This window comes from Hypomesus nipponensis, chromosome 11 (assembly GCF_054491055.1).
Source record: "Hypomesus nipponensis isolate SF chromosome 11, ASM5449105v1, whole genome shotgun sequence".
NCBI lineage: Eukaryota > Metazoa > Chordata > Actinopteri > Osmeriformes > Osmeridae > Hypomesus > Hypomesus nipponensis.
In genome coordinates this window covers 19579131-19595924 of record NC_140371.1, presented here as the reverse complement: position 1 = coordinate 19595924, position 16794 = coordinate 19579131, and the positions used below count along the sequence as shown (strand labels likewise).

Here is a 16794-nt window from a genome sequence, read left to right as displayed (position 1 = left end):
TATAATAGGAACACTTGTTTTGCTTGATAAGAGCAGTATTTGCTGCAGCGCTAACGCACATGCTTATGCTCCAGCTGAACAGTAGATTGTGAGCCATCGCCCCCTAGTGTCCCAATTCTATAATATTCATAGAGTAACTGCATGCTTTTAAAAAGATAATGAAAATAACACCCAAAAAGAGTTAACAGATTTTATTGCAGATATTACAACATTAATGGCAGGGTAAAAATTGCACATGATGGGGTAAAAATCTACTACAGTATATTTTAAACAGATAGGATTCCCGCCAAGTAAACGTTGCAGGCAAGACAAATTACAGAGGTAAATGACAAAGTTAATCTAAAACATGATTCATATACAATTATTATAAATGAAAAGTAATAATTCCACAAAACCTTTTCATCAAATCTGTTCAATAAATTTCCACAAGTTTCAATTACGTTCCACTAAATAGTACACAAAAATGAAAGTGGCAAAAACTGACAAGAATGCTGTGCATTAGTTTGGTCCTATAGAAAAGTGTTTTACAGTTAACAGGCCCTATGTGATGTAGCTACATTACAGATCATTAACTTCTATTTGGTGATATTCCAGTTAGTACACTTAGTCTTTATAGTATAATGTAAAGTGATATTATTCCCATCAGTGTTGATGCATCCTGCTGATCTGTGCATTATGACTTAACAGGAGAACACTGGAGCAAGCTGAAAACGGACACCCCATCTCAAATATTCCCTTCAGTTCCACTTTGATCACAGTGCTCAACAGAACACGGCATTACAGCGACATTATTGTTCTGGTTAAGAAAGAACAGTTAGTGGTTTCACTCTAGTCATAGTGTTGATGTAAGTGGCATAAATTAAAGAAAATACTAACTTCACAGGACTTCTGTCAGTCATTCTGAATTTAATCATTCTTAATTGCTTACAGTCAGTACCTGGGACCAGTCTGTCTATGATATTTCCATAATCATCTCTAAAAAGACTCCCTTTAAAACATATAATCACGAATCACCAGGCTTTCGGGTTCATCTTCTCCCTGAAAGACTTCCGCATCTTACTGCGTGGAGCTGGCACCGGTCTGGGGGGGTGGTCCTGCTCTGGAGCCTGGTACCCCCCCAGCAGGAGCTGGGGCCCAGAGAGCTCCACCTGGCCCAGGGGGGCGTTCTTCCGGGCCGGGATCTGGTTCCTCTGGAGCTGCTGGATGATGGCGGAGAACTTTGTGTCCAGAGAAGGACGCCCAGTCTTGGTTCTCGGTCTTGCCTGAGTGCCCCTGTTCTCCTTCTCCTGGTAAAGAAGAGGAGGAGGAGGAGGAAGGGGGGGTTTAGCTGGCCTGGTGGGCGTGGCTTCTGGGGTGTAAGGCTGCTGGTCCGAAGGTGGGGGTGGGGCCCGTCTCTTCTTGTTGGCATTGGAGGAGGAGGAGCTGGAGGCGGGGCTAGGACAGGGGCTGTCTTTGATTGGCTTCAGGACAGTCTTCTGCACAACCATAGGGCGGGTCCCATCAAAAAGAGTAGACCAGTTGGGCGGTTCCCTCTCCTCCTCGTGGCCAATAAGGAAGTGACCTCCTGTTTCCTCAATTTTGCTGTGGATGATGTCTGTGATGCTCTCTAACTTTCCAGGAGAGTTGATACCTAAAAACAAAGCCAATTAAAAAAAATCTAAGAATTTCTGAAACATTATGGGGAACTTATCAGTCAATCCTGCATAAGCACAAATCTATATGGATCATAGAAAAAACATGAGTGCTGTGCTGGAGCATCCTTCAGAGGTCAATCTAGGTACTAGACAAGTTGAGATCCAGAACCCACTCAGGTCATTGTAGACGGAGTCAGCCTGTTTGGTGAGGAACAGAGGGGGTTTCCGTGGCGACATGACCTCAATCTTCATCAGCTGGTTACAGCAGTGCAGCCACTTACCTGAGGAAGAAACACAAGACACAAGGAAGGCTGTGAGCAAACACAGACTTCAGGAGAAGCGCTTTCAGACAGTTAGAGAGAGGGTGAACCTGGCTGTGGGTCCATAAGATCTGAGAACACTCACTCTGGTCATAGAAGTGCTGCCAAAAGGCCTCCAGCCAGTCCTCCAGCTCCTGCCTGGTGTCGGCGCTGAAGACGTGGGCCTGAGAGGCTCCCGGGGCAGGGTTGAGGATGGTCAGACTGTTGGACCGCCTGCCTGACCCTGGATCTTTATCCACCACTGTGATCCTGGTGTCCTGGAACGAGGGCATAGATGAAACCAAACAGTAAAGGTCTTTGGACGCCTGTTGCAGGTAGACTGATGGTTCGATTGGTTCTGCAGTAACATAATAGTACTTATACTCCACAAGGCATGGTTCCGTGGTGTGGTTTACCTTGTGGATGGGGATGCGTAGCGAGGGCTCCACCTTGGCAGTGATTTCCTCGGGGGTGTAGTAGCAGGACAGAGAGCCAGCGCTGAGGGCACAGTACAGGCTACAGCAGCGGTACATACCCTCCACCCTTTGCTGCAACAAAATACACATTTAAAAAAAGTATTATAACCGTCTTCCCGCCCCCCCCCCCCCCCCTACATAAAACATCACGTTTGTTATGATGTTGTATGGTATGGCACTGTATGGCAACACTGAGCTAGTGTAGCTAACCTCCTGACTGAGATACCCAGTCATCATGTGCTGGGTCATGCAGAGGGGCTGGGCCACAAGGCAGCAACACAGGTTACCATAGAGCGGCAGCCAGGAGGATGACTCAGCTGAGGAGAGGCACAACAAGCAGGACATAAATACACACAAATAAAAAAGGAACATTCCTTATAGTATCGATCGCAGCTGCCGATAAGTGCTTTTGCTCGTACCGTCCTGGAGGATGATGAGAGAGTGGGACTGGAAGCTGCCCTCAGCCTCGTCCAGGCCCAGAGAAGTGGAGGCCAGCAGGCTGTACCTGGCTCCTCTGAAGAACACACACACACACGCACAGTCATTTAGCAGACGCTCTTATCCAGAGCGACTTGCAGTAGGCAAGTAGGTTGAAGTGCCTTGCACAAGGACAGAAATCAAACCGGAAACCTTCTGATTATAGCCCAATTCCCTAACTGCTCAGCCATCTGACTCCAATATAATAACCGTCTGCTAGATGAATAAATGTATTTAATCAGGAAACACGTGCAGGTAAGTAACACTAGGGCTGCAGAACAGGAAATGACATACGGTGGGATGGGATTGGACTGGAGGAAGGCGTCAGGGTCTCCTGCTTCCAGCAGGGGGCAGAGTTTCCTCCCGGAGGTTCGGCCGAAGGAGTTTCGCAGCTTCTTAGCCAGCTTCTTGGGGGTGTTGACCATAGTAGTCTCGTCCTCGATGGCACAGCTGTACAGCTCCACCTTCAGGTCAAACTGGGGCGATGCCTCACTGCTGTGAAACATCGATGTGGACGTTAATTTCTAAATCATTATCCTTTTTGTTTCGTGTTTGTCCTACTCGCTCCTGTTCATTTCAGGTGGTTGTGGAACTAAACCAGGACAGCCAAATTGCATCTACTAGCAGTATTTCACACTTCTGCATGTTAGCTGTAGTGCAAAGTCACTACTCACAATATGGTTACACCTTCAAAGCAAATGTCGGTCAACGATCGGTCCACAACCACCATCTCTGTGTCAAACACCTGTGATCCAATTCTCAACAGGCAGAAGACAGCCACCCTCCGTGAACCTTAAACAAGAGTGTTTTTGTCATCAGCTGTTCCAAAAGTTTAACACATACCACACAGACTTAATTGATTGAAATGAACTCTACATACCACATGTTTAATTTCCTTCAACAAGCAGCTGTTGCTAAGAACCTGCATTTTCCAAACACAAAAAAAGGGGAACTCACTGCCTTTGTTATTGAAATGGTCAGAATCCTTCCACATCAACGGAATTCGCAGGCCTACAGTCCCAAGCAGAGAAAAACAAGGGTTTATCACAAGTGCATTCATTCCAGTAAACAAATTCAAGAACCCAAAAAGAGCAACATGAAACCCAAGGAATTTTACCGGATATCGCCACTTTCCCTGGACAAGCCATGCGTTCATTAGAAACTGGAAACGATCTATAGGATAGACAAAATAAAGGTTAAACAATTATCCAACGTGTGCTTGCATGATGGCAAGAACACTCAATAACCAATCACCTTCTCCGGGAGGCCATCATCATATCCTGTTCCTCGTTCTTCTTCTGCAGTTCCGTGAGGTAGGCCTTGATGCGTGAGTTGCAGGTCAGGAGGTTCTTCGAAGCGTTTAGTACCTGCTCTCTTTTACTGCTGACCACCAGCAGTTTGTAGGCACCCTCCCGCATGCGGATCTCAAAATCGATCTTCTCCTGGATGTTGGTGTCCTAAGGAAAAAGATTGCCCCCGTTGTCCACAGGTATAGTAAATGAGTCACAGTTTATGAGGTCATGTGATCCTAAAGCTATAGATACATACAGAGCTGGTCAGACACGAGACACAGTGATGAATGGTAGAATGAATGAGTTACAGCTACTGATGAACTAACAGATTCAGACAGGTTTGATGTTGTTAGCAATGATATGGCCTGTAGCGTGATTAAATGGACTGACAAACTCTGAACAAGTAATGAAACAGATGTCCTAAAAGGATTATGATGATGTTTTTATTACTCTGTAAGCTAAAACAATTTGTATGCGTTTATTTAAATTTTATTTTAACAACATTAAGCTCTGATGACACCCTCTCAGCAGGTCAAAAAGCATTTTTCCACTGTTTTAGCAAAGGAGATATTTGTATGCGTTTAAACTTCAGCGGTTGTTTTGGGAGCGAAATCATCATCATCCTCCCCTCCTCGAGGGAGCTCCCTTGAGCCTTAAATTCTGACTACCTATAGTTTCTTAGAAATCTGTCGAATGTACAACAAATTCGTGTCATCTACAATTTGAAGCGTGTCATTCAAACGTGGACATCTGTTCATGCACCTCGCCTGCAAGAACATAGGTTTGTTGTTAGAAGTATTACCAATACAAAACGCAATTTGTATCTGCGTAGCTTGCAGCACTGACACAAACACTGCAAGGCCGTTGTTTTAAGGCGCACGGAATGCACCTGACATGCAGCTACGCTACACATGACGTATCTTACTAGTTGAATTTGACAAAGAAAGTCGTCTTACTTATTGCAAGCTAATCTAACGAGAAGATGTAGGAAATATGGTAGAAAAGGGTTAGCGCTATTGTTATTTGCTTTATTTACAGTAGCTGAGCAGGTGAGTTGGCTGGGCTAGCTAGCTTCCTCACACGTCAGCTAACTATCTCGCTAGCTAACTAAAGTTAGCACGGCTCGTGCTTTCAGAGATACATATTCTTAATCTTACCTCGGACGGCAAAAACACAGTACTTTCTCTTATTTTCTTTCTTTTGATCTCCATAGCGAGAGAGGAGCATGCTGAAACAGAGGATCTGGAACTAGTGTTTCTTCTGAAATTTTGAACCTCCCGCGGATCATCCGTATTCGCCATTTGTGTATGGAAGGTTGGACAAACCCCTGCCCGCTGCACTCAAAACACGGATGACTGTGGCCAACCACAGCGGCTCTTCACTAGTCTGGGGAAGTCGTTTCATACCACAATATGTACCGGGGTGGGGCTTAACATTCAGCTATTTGAAATTGTACGTAATGGGATGGATCCTCCTCCCCGATGCCTCTTGGATTATAAATCGAGTTTTTTTTTAAACAATGATAAGCTAGTTCGGTTGGTTTTCCTCAATGCCTCCTACTGTCAAACAAAAGGGGAGTGTACCATTTTTAAATTCAAAATGTCTAGCGTTATTAAATATTCTAGTCTTCTGAAAAGACATTTGTTTAAAATGTATTGTATTTTTTAATGAAAATCAAATCAATTAGCAAACAGGGTAATATAATATATTATATATTTTTGTCATGCAAGCTAAAATGCTGTTCATTGACTGGGTGGTCTCGTCCAATCAGTAACCATGTGCTTCTCATAAAATGTTTTAGTTTAAAGGCAATTACATTTATCTTGTCAACTGTAGTTTATCTATAAATAGTGTGCAATTATGCTTAATGCAATGCCTACGTTACAATGAGGAGGCCGATAGTGGTATCGTGAAGCTAGTACAAACGATCAAATATTTAAAATTGGGATAACAAATACTACATTTTAGAAGAAATAATAATTCCTTTCAGAAGGCATATTTAAATATTTTGGAATAACGACATATGAAAGAAACAGTCGCGGGCTATTATCTATCCTTTCTCCATGTACATTTGTCCACTTCTTTCGTGGACTTAAAAACATATTGTCCATACACGAAAGCGCTCTAACACCCATCAAATGATGGAAGATCTATGTAGATGAGTGCGCGATACGAAGATCGGTAACGAATGGTACCGTGCTGAACGGCAGGAAACACGCCCACCGTGTTTAGCTGGAAGTGCATACGCTGGCGTGGAGAATGTTGGTCTCCGCTAGTTGGAATAGCGTTATTGCTGAGCAACTGAGTGGAGACGGACGCTCACAGTGAGGGATAGGGCAGGGCATTCAGCTCAACACAGTGCCTCAGTCTCCATAAAAGACAGAAGTTGCCTATAGAACAGCCACAAAAGGGTGAGTTATTTTATGCATGTTACATATATTATAGTTAAGGAGGACTACCCCGTGTGTAGACATATGTAACTATTTTTCTAGATTTATAGGCCTGTAGGGAAAATATACAATATGTGGAAAAGCGTGGGATACCAATATTCTATATAGATTAAACGCATTCTTTCTCCTCCTTTATTGTTAATACTTGTGCCAAGCTTGGATTATAAGTGGTGATTCGACAGTTTTGTCCAGAATTGCATATGGCACCTAGATTACTGTAGCCTATAGCAATAAACAACACATCCAAAATGGGACAATGTGAATGTGAAAACCTAAATGGGCTCCGATTGGCTGTGTCGCGAGACCAAGCCGCTTCATTATTGTCATAGCAGCATGATCACTCGTGCGGTGCATTGTAGAATTGTTGCAATCCCCTTGTTACATCCATTACCGCAGCCGCATTGTATCAGCTAGAAAAGATAACTACTTGCAAATGCATACAGATTATAGTTAGCTGCTCCAGTTCGCTGCTACTGAAGAACTGAAACAATTCGTCGAAGCCCACTGAGCTCAATGTGACCGACAAAATGCTTTATCTCAGCGGGACATTGTATCCACGGGGCAAATTAACCTTCGATTGCTCGGTAGTATTGGTCAATCTGCCTGGTGGTCAAAGATAAATTCTTCAGTTTAGTTGCCCCGCTCCCCTCCCCCGATAATGGACCCCTTTATCGATAGAGGGGGCTTTGTTGTTCAAGTCAAGACAGCTGGCCTGGTTTGCATCCGCTCCGTCTTTGTGTGGACGTCGCAGTTGCAGGCTGTTTTGATTTGCCAATGGACAGTAAATGTAACCAAATTAATGTAACATACTATTATTATCAATAGTTCTTAGATTTATACAGACCCCCATGTGGCATGAATGCACTCTGGTATTACACGAATGCAGTCGAGATCTATCATTTGACGTCCTGGAGAATAACCTGAAAAAAATAAATCTATTCAAGCTATACAGGCTGTGCCTACTGTGACAAGCTCCTTCCTCATCAAACAACCATTAGTTGTATCTCGATGTGAGACTGGTGTTCTTCTTAGAGAGCACGACAGCACACTGTTTGTGTCTTCTGGCTAGCTGTCTCCTCCTGCAAGAATTTAAGAGTTTGGGCCTCTGCCACTAAACTAATAATCTCAGCCAGCTCTCTCCCTCTTTCTCTCACTGTAACCAAAGAATCCCTGTAAAGTCAGCTGCATTTTTTAAAGACGAAGTCAGCGTCACAGGATTTCTGAAGTCTGTGAAGGAGAAGTGGATCAGTACTGTGAGGTACCAAACACTCTCGATAAACACGTCTGCAGGTGTCCATATTCTCGTCGTTTCTTTGAGATGTGCTTCATCTCATTGTACAACATATAGAGGATGCCCCTGACCTAGGACTCAACAAGACTTTCCTTCAGCTTTATTGAAGCTTTCCTTATATAAAAACCTTTCTTTGCCTGTCTCTGAACTCTGCTTTCTGCTTTGTCGTTGCCATTGTGTAGAGAAGGAAGCAAAGGAAATGAGTTCCACTCACTTCAGTTGTGTTGAATATTGTTTGTTAGGCCGTGCCTGCAGAATGACAGTCGTAGTAGCAGTTCTCGGTGTTGTGATGCTGGTATTATGACACATGCATCCAGGCACCAAGAATAGAACAAAACCTTGTTCCTGATACGAATTCTGAGATTTTAGCAGATTAGATTAGTGTAAAATTAGTGTTAGTAGCCCAACAAGGCCTCTATTAATTTTCAACATTTTTTTGTCCTCGTGTACTGTTCATCAGAAACGTATTTTGGAAAGATGTGGGTGTGTTTCCAGAATAACTCTTTCAACCGAGTCATAATGACCTTCACATCTGTTCTGGGGTGTGACATTATTTCCATTAAGTTTTCTAGTTTATATTTGACAAACGTTCAGCTGATGTCCTAGGCACTATTATGTAGCTGGAGCTCCTATATCAATGTTGGTTTTCCCCTCACCAGTGTCTGCTTCAGTACTATTTTTATCCGCTTCAGGAATTAGAAAGGTTATCGCCATGTGAATTATCAGAGGTGATGCCGTTATTGCAAGGTTACTCGTCCGCTAATGTCTCTGTTAAGGACAGATAGACTTACAGTGCAGCTGAAGGGCTCTCAGAACACGTTTGCTCTGTTTGATTGATATAACGGCTTGAGGTACTGCCGTGTCCTCTGGGAAATCATTTTAAGGACTACAACGCAGTTTACCTTGATCTATATTCTTCACAACAACGCGTACAGTGCTGACTGAATCATTATTAAGCTCTTCTTTATTAAAGCAGGTTATGTACATCTCTATACTGTCTCCGTCTCCGCTTTAGATATCTGACTAGACATATACGTCAAGCTTTTATTTACATATGTAGGTCGTACGAGTTATTGTGGTCAGTGAGCATGTGTGTGGTCTGCTTCTCAAGGCTAAAGGTTGGATGGATGCTGGGTCAATGGAGGCGTTTGTTTATTTGCGTCTCACATGAACTGTGAACATGTGATGGGCATAGCTAGCTTTCCGGACCATATGGTATTTCTGCTGCCTTTCCAGTTTTTCTCTGCTGTTGTAACAACAGGAGATCATTTCTGTGAGTGTTTCTGATTACTGGAATAGGGTAATAGTCTGTACTATTCTCTGATATGATCATGAATACAGGACCTTTGATGCAGTGCATAATGTATAGCGATATGTAAGGGTAGTAAAATTGTAATACTAAATCTGTTTGCATGGAAAAGGGTTATGGTAGAATGTAGCTGTAAGTTTAGGATATCTTTCTTTCTTTCTCTCTCTCTCTCTCTCTCTCTCTCTCTCTCTCTCTCCTCTCTTTCTCTGTTGTCTGTTTAGAGACATGAGGGATTGAGACAGATGATTCTGCAGAGAGCTTGGCAGATACATCTTATTCTGCTCTGTTGGCTCCACAGTGTCTCGTTGGGCATCCCTTGTTGGAGATGGCAATGTCAAAGCAAGTTCACTTCACTTTTTCTAACCTCTAACAGGACCTGACAACTGAGACTCTAACTTTAGACTCTTCAAGAATTTAAAGGGTCACTTTCTTCTCCAATTATATCTTATAAACATGCAGCGTATTTGTAGGTCTTATACTGTACATTTAACATGGCTTATGATTCTATTTTGACCTGCCTTAGGCCTTAATGTTCACCATCAAAGGAGCATAATATCTGACTTAAACTCTGCTATAATTTTACCTCGCAGTGAAATAAAAATCTAAAAAATGAAACCACAATTTTTATGTTAAAGCTATGATAACTTACTGATCCTAAAACAAAACCTGTATCTACACCCCAATGACTACATTAATACACTCATGTTGTCGATATCTTATTCAACGCTGTATTAACAAGATCTTAAAGCAAAGAGGTGGGTTGTTTAAGGCCAGTGCCTGCAGGCCAGACGATGATCTGTGTGCATATTTCTGGAGAAAAAAATTGAGATCTATCAGTACTGTAGGAGTCATTACAACTGCACACCCCCCCCCCAAAAAGCAATGTGCTTAGAAGGAAGATACTCATCTTCAATACAAATCATAGCCTGAAACCTCTGCGTTAGCTACCTCATGTGACAGACAGACATTTCAGTCTTAGTGAGGATTCAGAGAGGTATCCGTCCATGGTCCCTTGTCTGTCTGTAAATAATAGGCTGGTCATGGGAGACCAGACTGTGTCCCTCTGTGGTGCCTGTCTCATTCTGGTTGATGATGCTGCCCTTTTAGTTCTTGATGGCCCTGAGCTTTGGTCCAAATAGCCTCCTGCTCTTTGGGCGTAGCCATATATCACAGTTAATGCCTCTTGTTAGCTCTGGGCTGCTGCTCCCTGAAGCAAAGGCGAGAAACAGAGCCTTTGAGTTCAAACAACAACAACAACAAAAGATTGAATCAATTAATTATGAGTATTATTTTCCCAAAGAAATTGCAAAATCAAATAGTTTCATATATTCAGTTCCCACAAAAGAGTATTCTGAATTTATTGAGTTAACAGTTTCGCATGCCATTATGTTTTATGGGGTTTTGTAGCTAACAATCTAGTCACTTTATAGTGTTTATGGACAGTAAGCTATTTTCTACATGCAGGGGCCGGCCATTTGCGGAGATTCTTGGCTCAGCATCCTGAATACATGTGTGAGTGGACAGATTTCTTCTCCTCTCTTCTATTTGGTGTGTGTGTGTGTGTGTGTGTGTGTGTGTGTGTAGAGGAGAGGACAGTTTCACGGCTGTTGCATCATCTGGCCGCACTCTGGTCCCCTCCTACGTGGAGGAGCCATGTGGAACAGGAGGGAAACACATTAGATGGACCAGGAAGTGAACCACAGCTCTGTTACATCACTTCCTGTCTGGGTCAATGGATTTGGATTGGCTTTCAGAGATGGAGAAGTTGGTATAGAAATCTGCTGAACATTGTACAGTCTGAAAAAGAGGAAGTCTTCAGCCCAGAAAAGGATTATCAAAAGCTTATTATACTGCTATTATTATGCAGTTATAATCCATTTTAATGGCTAATCAGCATCAAAGTGAAATTTCAGCAACCTCTTAACATCCACTGGCTTAACGTCCTAGACTTTTTCAAAATCAAAACTGTCAATCTAACTTCCTGCCGAATCAAAGATGAGCCACAGGAAGAGCAAAGCATACTTCCTGCTCCTCGTGCCCTCTCCACACAAAGCAGCATAGTCAGCCCACAACAATCCAGCTCTGTGACCTCAAGTCGGGGGTGGGATTCTCTCAAACCATGAAGTCATGCCTCATCCCTCAAAAAGGATGTTGTTGCATGAGTCGGACAGAGAAGAAAACATGTTTGTTACCATTGCTGTGATATAGTTCAGCTGTAGGTTTCACAACGTGTGGTCTCACATTAATGTTTATCAACTTGTCTTGCAGGGGTCTTTCTGCTTGATCCTTTTCGGTGTTATGTCTTCCTTGACATTAGCCCACCAAAAATCCTTTAAGGATTCATGAGCGAACTAATCAACCTGTGCGGTTGACATACAGATGTATATCTGGACGCTAATTGTGAGGGTGCTCGGGTGCTGTACGTGTTTGCGGCCGTAGCTAGGGAAGGTGCTCCGACGCCCTTAGCCCAGAACATTCCCCAGCGGTGAAGTCTCTTTCATGTGTGATAAGCAGAAGGCTGGAAGGCACGTTCCTCCGGCTGGCACGCAGGGAAAAATCTGAGCCGTGTTGTGGAGTTGTGTGTGTCCTTGCGCGCTGTGGTGGGTGTTCTGAAGCTCATTAGGCCTACGTCTAATGACAGCAGATCTCCAAAGAGAAGAACCGCAAACAATTCTAATGTTATACGTATGAGTCTTTCTGGAGTACTAGCATGACTAGTGTTCAGCTATATAACATTCAACAGCACCCAAACACAAGGTTAGAGCAGAACAAGGATAATCTAAATGGAGGGATAACATTTGTGGGCAGTTATATTGCTTTACCTAACTTCGCTCTTGTACCAAAACATTTTACCACAAGGGTTAGAGATGAAATTACTCTGGCATTTCCAGTGGCTTTCTGTGGACATCTACAGAAAATACTGTAGTTCTGTCATCGCAGCAGCAGTCAGAAGACAGTGTGCCAAATCTGAACGTTTCCTGAGGATTAGGGAATGGGGATTTGTCAAGTTTAGATACTTAAAAGGTCACACAACTGAACATTTAGCTCATTAATCTGTATTTAATTCACCCTTTGATTGATGTATTTCAGCTGGCAGCCTCTTCTATGCCATAGACCTGGCACCCACTGTAGCTTGCTAGCAATGACTTTAGCTTGTCCAAGAACCCTCCCTAGTCCGAGTTTTCAATTGAGAAAGTTTACTACAGAACGGTAATGAAATATCAAAACAAACAATGAAATAATCTTCTTCTAACTCATCCTTGGCAAATGTCATTACATTTTTCAACGTGACACAAGATCAACAAGGAAGAAGGTCTGTCGACCGAAAGTCTGAAAGCCAGGCAGTTCAGCTTAATTATGTTTAAGCAGTAGAATGTTGGAACCGTTAAAACTGACCTCCTTTTTCAGACTAACAGAAGTTTTAGAAGGGGAGGGGGAGGGGGGGGGCAGAGAATGTGCTGCTGAGTGGCTCAGCCAAGAATCCTACATCACTTCCTGTAGCATCTGGCAATGATCAGGAGTGGAGAGGCAAGCTAGGGAGGATGTCGAGTTCACTAACTCGGCAACACACTGCCGTTTCAGACTGTTAACTCACTAATCTGTGTGCTAGCAAAGGAAGTAAGGAGGTTTTAAAATGCTTGAAAACCTCATTCACTACCCATGCACGCACTCCCCACTTACTTTATTTATTTATCTCCCTCCCCACGCTCACGTTCTCCCTCCCCCCTCCCTCCAGGATGCCGTAGAGGTGGTGGAGGGGGGTGTCGTTGCAGCAGCAGAGATGAGTGTGACCTCCTGGTTCCTGGTCAGCAGCGGGGGAACGCGCCACCGCCTCCCCCGGGAGATGATCTTTGTCGGGCGGGACGATTGTGAGCTCATGCTACAGGTGAGGAAAACTGCCATAACTGCCACAATGCTGCGAAGATCTGGTAGGAATATCAAAGCTCTGCTGAGCCAGTCCCTTTTAGTCTGATTCTGAATGCTGTATTTCCCTTGTGTGGGTTTGCTTGTTATTACTGACACGTAGAGAGGCATCGGGTTTTTTGATTTTTTTGCCATGACTCGGCTGAAGATTTTAATTCGCAACCAAAGTATTTCAACATCAGTGAGGAAATAACTTCTGTTTTGACCTAGAATGCTTAGTTACATAAATCTGTAGGACAGTTTTGTTGAGATGAAGCAGTTCGTTTAGCCAGTGGCTCGTCATGTGTGGGGTGAGAATTAGTGAGCTGCTGCAGCTGTGAAACCGATACGGCTCAGAGTCTTTCAACTACACACTTGACCTTTCACCTCTGGAGATTAGGCCATGTGACGTTAACAAAGCTAGCAGTGACCCTTGTGTGTGACCCCCGCCATGACCCTTGACCCTTGTTTGCGAGCTGAGGGATTCAGCTTTACCTTAAAAACACACCTCCACGCGACCATGCTGTCTCTGGACCTTTGACAGCACATGTGACCTACACAGATCTGAATCTCCTGTTATTACTACAGCCCTGTGTGGAACAAATGTGGAACTTTTAAACGTATTTGTTAGAAGCCTGGAAGAGATCAGTTTTGCTTAGTCCTTTAAACTCTGTGTTTATTTGCACTAGATTAGTGTATCCCAAACCCTCTATAGACTGTATGTGTGTGAGGGAGTAAGTGGTATTAATAGAAAGTGGGGCAGATACCTCCTGAGTTAGATCTGATGTAACCTGACTGACTAGCAAGTTCAGTGGGTTGTAGAGTTGCTGCTGCATTGCCAGTGTAACTACATCAGCTTTGTCATTTGGAAAAAATAGATCAGTACTGTAGATAATCGATGTTTATGAACTATCTTTCTCAAAGCAGCATTACCTGTATGTTTACATTCACATGTATTCATTTAGCAGACACTTTTATTCAAAGCGAGTTCCAAGAGAGAGCTTTACAAAAGTGCATAGGTCATTGCACTTTACATCTCTGTATATCTGCTATTGATACGTACAGATTTCCCCAAACCTTAATCACAAAAGCACTATAAACCGCTTCAGAACAACTACAAAAACAAGTTTAGATAATCTTTGACTATGTCATTCGGATCTTCAGCAGAGGTATGTAGGAAACCCTTCAGGACTCAGGAGTTTCCAGTGACCTGGGGGGGAGAGAAGAGCAGACACTTTGTTTAGTTGTTTGCCTGCCAACGGAAAATACACTCCAAGTGTGTTACCCATGTGATAGTTTTCACGGGCTTCAGTCTCATCACATGGCTACTGGATATCTGCAAAGCGCCGGCCTTAGAGGCGTTCAACACAGTAAACTCGAGAAGATTAGATTCGTAACTTGCCGTTTGTTGACATTTCGGATTCTTTAACTTTACGATGCGATGCAATAAGTCATCTATATGTGTGGCTGCATATGCGGTGCATGCAGTTTGTGATCAGCGTGGACACTGTGCGGGTGTGTGACCGCCGTCTCTGCTGTGGTTTGTGTTGCAGAAAGCGCGCCCTGTGTCTAATCTGATTGCATCTTGTTTGATCTGCCTTAATCACTAACCTAATCTACAGGGGAAGGTTGGCCCTTCAGAAACCCTTGACATGCAGACATGCACACACACATAGACACACACACACATACTGTGTACCTCACACACAATCGTCCTTGAAGCCAGTCCATTCCTTCGCCCTTTAGGCACAACATTTTTCCCAATTACAGTTTCTGGAGACAGTGACTGTTCACTGGTATGTTTGCCTTGCTAAGAATCCTGAAAGGTTCGGAGTCTCTGACCTTGACAATAGCTAAGTCATGAAAACTTAGATGGGAAATGATTAGGTTTCAAATAGATTCTGACTTGAAAGGTTATTAGGTTATATCTGGAGAAAAAAATCAATCTGTGCTTCCTCACGTCTCCCTTCAGAGAGTTTAGTGTTTGTGCATGTTTGTATGGATGTGCGTGTTTGTATGTATTTTGCTACTCTTATGCATCTGTATTTCGTTGAGAGCTTAAATGCCTTTGTATCTCATATGACATAAAAAATGGTTATTGCCATTGTGTATAATGCATTCCTTTGTTAATAATGTGTTCTTTCAGCATACTCAGACATGGGATATGATCCTGTGCTGATACCAGCGTTGCCTGTAGTAGTTCATCTTCCTGAAATAGCACCAATGTCCTACTGTCCTCAAACCATTCTGGAATAAAAAAATACAATCTGTAGTCAAGTTGGTAACCTTATATGTGTGTCTGTGTTTGCAGTCCCGCAGTGTCGACAAACAGCACGCGGTCATCAATTATGAACCTGCTACAGACGAGCACAAAGTCAAAGATCTGGGGAGTCTGAATGGGGTGAGTAAGAAGAGGAGAGAGAGGAGGGAAGAAAGGAAGGTTGTGTAAATAAGGGTCAAGGGTCAACTGATTCATCTCCAGGTCAATTGTAGTTAACATCCTGTTGGTTGAAACGACACCTTGATGAATCTACTGGGTACAGCTAAGTATGTGCCAGGTTGTTGGGGTTAATTGGAATTCAATCGACTTTAGAATTCACTCGCAGCAAGAACTAAGAGGTTGATTGATTTTCACGAAACAACTCTTAGACTCCTAGAAAAACCTGTATTGGAATGACCCCCAAACTTGTATAAACAACAAGCTACTTTACTCAAGTACAGTAAATGATAGCAAACCGCTGAAATGGTTTTCTGACCTGGTGGACAGTCGTGACTTTGTGAAGCTATTGGAAGGTATCTGTTTTCCCCAGCGGCCCATGTGTCCTCTGACACACTCCCAGACAGGAAGTTACACTCATACGCTCTTTCTGAGTCACTCTCCTCTCACTCCTTTAGCAGACCATTTTATCCATAGTCACAGGATTCGAACCTGCAATCTTTTGGAGCGCTCTAACCACTGAGCTGTACCCTCCCCTGCGTTGCTGGTGGTGGGGAATGTTTGTTAGTGCCGGTAAGCCAAGCAGGTTTTCTGGCATCATCTGATACTCGGCTATAAAGAGCTGAGGTCAGCTCAGTCGACAGACTGGGACCGTGTCTGTCTTGGTGTCTTTAGCTCAGTGGTAGAGCGTTTGACTCAAGATAGTGAAGATTCAAAAATGAATGTATCATTAAACAAATGAATGAAAGTAATGAACGAATGCTTAATGTGCTGTCTTCTCTCTTTTCCTCTGCGTCCCCGACAGACGTTTGTAAACGATGTTCGCATCCAGGAGCAGATGTACATCACTCTAAAGCTCGATGACAAGCTGAGATTTGGATATGATATCCTTTATACGCTGACGTCCTTCAACTTCGGTCGTCCCTCTTCGGCGAGACAGACAGGCTCATCATCTATGCTTTTGTCTCCCCTGCACTGTTGAATATGACTCATTTGTCGAGCACTCACGGTCCATAAATGTCACGCTTTTCACTGCTCTCCTCTTTGAAGCGCAACCTTATTTTGAATAATGAATTGCAAAGGCTCTCCAAAGCCTCGAGTGTGTGTGGATGTAGATACCACAGGTAAAATAAATTTAAGCAAAAACAAATGAAAGTTTTGTCAGTTAACTTTTGAAGAGGCCCGCTACTTTCCAGCCAATCATGTTCCAGCAATCCTGCTTCAGC

General features: G+C 43.3%; 2 protein-coding genes across 3 annotated transcripts in view; one reads left to right on the top strand and one right to left on the bottom strand.

The window, feature by feature from the left end:
* Positions 1 to 886: 886 nt before the first annotated feature.
* On the bottom strand, positions 887 to 5620 carry rtkn2 (rhotekin 2). 2 transcript variants are annotated; one of them, XM_084667233.1, is made up of 12 exons: positions 5336 to 5620; positions 4141 to 4343; positions 4004 to 4059; positions 3844 to 3897; positions 3561 to 3678; positions 3181 to 3378; positions 2829 to 2923; positions 2620 to 2726; positions 2350 to 2481; positions 2040 to 2211; positions 1808 to 1915; positions 887 to 1630 (listed from the first exon to the last, which is right to left on the bottom strand). In XM_084667233.1, the coding sequence occupies exons 1-12, from the start codon at positions 5477 to 5479 to the stop codon at positions 1011 to 1013; spliced, it is 2007 nt and encodes a 668-aa protein (XP_084523359.1). In that variant the 5' UTR covers positions 5480 to 5620; the 3' UTR covers positions 887 to 1010. The 2 variants fall into 2 exon arrangements, with proteins under 2 accessions (XP_084523359.1, XP_084523358.1); XM_084667232.1 differs by having other exon boundaries at positions 3181 to 3381; positions 5336 to 5619.
* Positions 5621 to 6008: 388 nt separating this feature from the next.
* The window catches only part of cep170aa (centrosomal protein 170Aa), a 31886-nt gene continuing 21100 nt past the window's right edge, over positions 6009 to 16794 (top strand). The window contains exons 1-4 of the mRNA XM_084709800.1: positions 6009 to 6589; positions 12965 to 13114; positions 15443 to 15532; positions 16374 to 16455. Of these exons, the coding sequence (XP_084565926.1) occupies positions 13010 to 13114; positions 15443 to 15532; positions 16374 to 16455 (277 nt within the window). The 5' untranslated portion in view covers positions 6009 to 6589; positions 12965 to 13009. The remainder of the gene's footprint in view (positions 6590 to 12964; positions 13115 to 15442; positions 15533 to 16373; positions 16456 to 16794) is intronic.